Genomic DNA, 4,628 nt, shown 5'->3' with positions numbered 1-4,628 from the left:
CACTCGGCACAGTCCCTGTGCAGTGCGTGCCGGGGCGTCACCACCGGCCGTGGGCGCCCGCCGACCCCCCCGGGCGCGAGGCCGAGGTCTCACCGGAAGTCCTCGCACGGCGTCTTGCAGCCCGAGCACTGGTCGCACAGGGCGCCGTAGTAGCCAGTAAAGCAGCGGCAGCGGTTGCATCTGCAGTGCCCGTGGCCGCTGCACAGCCCGCCCGCAGGGCCGGCGCAGCGGTGCGTGTCCCCGCTGCATTCGCACGCTCTGCCCGTGTAGTTGGCGTGACAGTGGCACACTCCACATTGGCAGAGGCCGAAACCTGGAGCAGAGCCACGCGCGGTGACGCCCTCCCCGCTCCGCGTGCTCCCTCGGCGCCTCCGTCCGGGCGTCCAGCTCCCCCTCGGCGTGCTGACGCCCTCCCAGCCCTCCGCCAGCATCTTCCACACTTGCCCTCGGGCCCGAAGCCCCCAGGCCTGAGAACCACCGAAGCGGAGCCACTCTGCCCCCCCTCCCCAGAGCCCCCGGTACCTCCACAAAGCAGGCCCTGGTGGCGCTCGCAGCTGGCGTCGTCACACTCGCACAGGCGGCCGGAGCTCTGCCCACTGCAGCTGCAGCGCCCGCACTGGCACTGGCCCTTCCCGCTGCACAGGGGTCCCGTCCCGTTGGGGCCTCGGCACCCAGATTCCATGTCCGGGGAGGACTGCTCGGCCTCCGAGCACTCGCAGAGCCGACCCCGGCGGCCCGGAGCACAACTGGCGGCGCGGCCGCGGGCGAGGAGAGGAGAGGAAGGGTCGGCGCCCAGCACCCCAGCCGCCCTTCCCAGGGCTCTCTGAGCCCAAGGACGGGCCTCGGAGTCCAGAGTAGACCGGAGCTGGGAGGGGAGGCCTTAGCGGGCCCGGGAGGCGCCAGGAGGAGAGGTGCGGGGTGGGAGGGGTGCAGAGGCTCCAGCGGGAGGCCGGGGGCTAAGGAAGAGGAGCACGGAGGCTGGTCACGGGGCAGCAGACGCAGGAGGCCCTCACCTGCACACCCCACACTGCAGGTGCCCCTGGCCGCCACTGCAGTAGGGCGCGTTGGGCTTGGTGTCACTGCAGTTGCAGTCACACAGGGTGCTCAGCTCCACAGTCAGCTCGTCCCTGAAGCCGAGGACCTTGAACGTCAGGTCGTGGGGCTCTGGGAGGCACCGGGTAGCTTGGAGAGTAATCTGGAAGTTCACCTGCGGGCAGGATGGGCAGGAACAGGCCAACGTCGCGCTCGTCCCCGCCCCGGGGGTCGCCCAGACCCCTATGCTGCAGACCCGCAAGGGTGGCGCGTGCCAAGCGCGTCTCAGAATCGCGCTTGCGGAAGCCGCCACCCGCCCCTTCCAGGAGGGACGGAGGGCGGCCACGCTGCTCTCGGGCCTGCCCGCGCTTCCCCTCGGCCTGCCCCGCGCCTGTCCGACTGGCTCTCACCATCTGGTTGATCCGGACGTCATTACACTGGTGCCCGCCCGCAGCCCCCTCTGCGCCCTCCGCGCCCCCGCACTGAGACTCGATGGAGGCGGAGACCCCGGCCGGGAGTGGGTCGTGCTGCAGCGTCACGGTGGATGACAGGCTCTGTTGGAAGAGAGGGAGTGAGCGGCCCGGCCCGGCCTCGTGCCCGCTCCGGCCACCCACGGCTGCCACCGCTCAGCCGCTGGCCCACCTGGGGCCCCTGCGGCCCGCCCACGCGGGGCGTTTCTGGAGGAAGGCCCGCCCATCAGAAGCTGGAGCGGGCACCCCGCGGTCCTGGCCTCTGCCACGCCCCACTGCAGCCGCAGCGAGGCCGCTGGCCAGGGGCTGGGCCTCGGGGTCGCTTTGATTTTCAAACCCCACGTGTGATGTCTCAGATGTTCTCCCCGTGGGTTTAGGACACGTCCTTGTCATCTAGGGGCCTACTGGCTAGTTGCAGAAATGAGACCTAAGCCCAAGAAATGCCTGAGAGTGTTTGCTCTACCCGTAATCCCAGTGGCTCCCCTGAAGCCTGTCTGAATTGCGTGTGTGCTGAGGGAAGCAGTGAGCAGCCCACCAGGGCATTCTCCACTGTCGGTGCATGCTGAGGAGTGAATGTCGGCAGCCTTGAACTGCCACTAAGCCTCCTGTCTCTGCGTCCTCACAAAACTGGGGTGATGAAGAGTCACCAAGCAGGGTTTGGTTTTGTTTTTTGCATAGAAGAGCTGGGATAAAGGCTGGGGGTGAGAGGGTTCACTGGAGACAGAGTGGGGAGCAGAGCAGGTGCATCTGCTGAAATCCAGTGCCGGCGGGGGGCAGCTGGGAGACAGGAGAGGTCTGCTGTGGGTCCCCGGGGTTGAACATAGGCTCAAGCCTTAGTGGTGATGGTGTCCAGCCCTAGGCTGCCAGAGAGGCCTGCAGGCGGCCTTCAGTGGCTCAAACGAGATGCACAAAATCAAAGCTCAGTGAATGTTACTTTGCTTTCTTGCCCAGGCTCCGTGCTCTGCTCTGTGCTCTGCCTAGAGCAGGCATTCTAGTCTTGCGCATGGGAGTGGCGTAGAAGCCATCAAGGACAGGCAGATGCAAACCGCAGGTTGAAGCCAGAGGGCTTGTGGGGGGTCTGCACCGCCTCAGGCCCCTGACGCCACTTCCGGCTGCCCCCCGGCCACCTCCTCCCTGGTCCTCACATTATAGGCGTCCTTGATGAGCTGCACCACGTTGCTGGAGTCCTTGCTCAGCTCCCCCACCACAGACTTCGGGATCAGCTTACTCAGCTCCTGCGTCCGAGCAGTTACGGAGACAGTCGGTCACAGCTCTGGCAAGGGGCTCCCGGGGGTCTGAAAGGAGGGTCTCCGAGGTGGGCGAGAGAGGGTGTTTGAGGGAATGAGGCCGGGCAGGACCCGTCCTGACCGCTCTCACCTCGTACACGGGAAGTATCGTGCTGGTGACCGCGAAGATGGGCTGGATGTTCGCCGCAGAGAGGGCCTGGGCCACTTGGCCCACGGAGGGGTAGTCCTGGGGGTGCGGCAAGGTGAGCGGCACGGCCCTGCACCCTGCGACATGCCCTTGGCCGGGCAGGGGGGCCCAGGGCTCTAGCAGCCCAGGAGGTTCGGCGAGGAGGGGAGGGGCCCGCCAGTGGGCAGCGAGGCTCTGGCTGCCCGGGGCAGCGGGAGGCCGCGGCAGACTCACGTAGTCGCGGTTCCGGTGGTACAGGCCGTTGCCGTCCAGGTGGCAGCGCCCGTCGCTGGGCATGTAGATGCCGCCCAGCTTCCCGTCCCCCGCCGTGTGGAAGGTGTCGTCCGACGTGAACACCAGCAGCCGGGACACGTTTCTCCAGCCAATCTGCTCCTGGGGGGGTTGGGGGGGGGTTTTGCGGGGCTGGCCCCGCCCTGTCTGAGCCAGGGACTGGTGTCCCCTGCTCCGCCTCCTGCCCCAGGCCCGAAGCAGGGCGGCCGTCTGGAGATTTAGGGGCTCGGCTCTGCCTCCAGCGACCAGGAAGCTGGCGGCGGATTTGTAAAGCACAGCAACTGTGACGGGAAAGGCGCCCCTGGAAGCGCGCCTCAGGGCAGCCCTGCCCGCCCCCCGCACCTGGCAGAGCGCAGCCTGCATGATGGCGTCGAAGCCGCCCTCCGGCGAGTCCAGGTTGCCGGACACATTCTGGCGCCCCACCTCCCGCTCGAAGGCCCCGGCGTCCTCAGTGAGGGACAGCACGTGCTGGAAGCTGAAGGCGGGCTGGCAGCGCTCCAGCCGGGTGGGGCAGGGGTGGCGAAGCTTGGCGGGCATGGTGCTCACGAAAGGCAGCACCGTCTTGTCCACGAAGGAGCCGAAGCCTGGGGGAGGAGGCGCCAGGCTGACCGCAAGGCACGGGCAGCAGCAGGGGGCGGCCCCTGCTGAGCGAGGGCCCTTGGGGGGAGGGCCGAGGCCCGCACAGAGCCGGCAGGGGCAGGTGCCGGGGTGGGGCCCGGTACCTGGGAGGGGCAGAGGCCACTCAGTGGGTGACGAGGCCTCCCTGGGGCGCAGGGGCGAAGTCTCAGCACTATGAAGCAGCCACAGTCACTGCAGCCCTGGCCAGGGAGGGACCCCAGGGCACAGCAGACCTCGCCTGTCTCCCCGCTGCACCCCTCAGCAGTGTGTTTCAGTCCATCTGCCTGTTCTCTCCCCGCTCTGTCTCTGGTGAGTCCTCTCACCCCCACCTCACTCTGGCCTGTACCCCAGCTCTTGTGTGCATAAAACAATATATAAAGAAAAGTGGATGACGGGAGAGATTAAGACTAAGGTGGGGTGGGGTTCCAGTGGGGGTCGGGCTGTCCTGACGGCTGAGGGAGAAGGGAAGGGCGTAAGGTGTAGGAGCAGGTGAAGCGTAGCGGGGGGTGTCATGAGTAAGGGGGAGAAAGACACAGAACATGTGGCCAGGGACAGTGACCCTTGGGCCTTGTCCAGGAGACACAGGCTGAGAGTATTGGGGGCAGGTCTGGGGCTTGCCCCGCCGAGCTCTGCGCAGTCGGGTCGCCGCCCAGGCTCCCTCCTGCCCGTGGCTGCTCCTGGGCGGCTCACGTGCCTTCCAGGTCTGGCCGGGGGACACACATCTTTGGGGAGAAATGCTAGGAGCCGTGGCCTGGCCAGTCCATGACCTGCAGAGGTGGCGGTGGGCCTTGGTGCGCCCAGGGC

The 4,628-nt window shown here is 67.4% G+C and overlaps 1 protein-coding gene across 1 annotated transcript in view; it reads right to left on the bottom strand.

Moving 5' to 3' along the window:
- The window catches only part of ITGB7 (integrin, beta 7), an 8,844-nt gene that overhangs the window by 1,545 nt on the left and 2,671 nt on the right, over positions 1–4,628 (bottom strand). The window contains exons 4-11 of the mRNA XM_004692493.2: positions 3,549–3,790; positions 3,150–3,308; positions 2,880–2,975; positions 2,648–2,737; positions 1,443–1,586; positions 1,014–1,207; positions 523–746; positions 94–313 (exon numbers count right to left, since the gene is read on the bottom strand). Coding sequence (XP_004692550.1) covers positions 94–313; positions 523–746; positions 1,014–1,207; positions 1,443–1,586; positions 2,648–2,737; positions 2,880–2,975; positions 3,150–3,308; positions 3,549–3,790 — 1,369 coding nt within the window. The remainder of the gene's footprint in view (positions 1–93; positions 314–522; positions 747–1,013; positions 1,208–1,442; positions 1,587–2,647; positions 2,738–2,879; positions 2,976–3,149; positions 3,309–3,548; positions 3,791–4,628) is intronic.

Source organism: Condylura cristata, unplaced genomic scaffold, assembly GCF_000260355.1.
Source record: "Condylura cristata isolate star-nosed mole 26May11 unplaced genomic scaffold, ConCri1.0 scaffold00034, whole genome shotgun sequence".
NCBI classification, from domain to species: Eukaryota; Metazoa; Chordata; class Mammalia; order Eulipotyphla; family Talpidae; genus Condylura; species Condylura cristata.
This window is presented reverse-complemented; position numbering and strand designations above follow the sequence as displayed.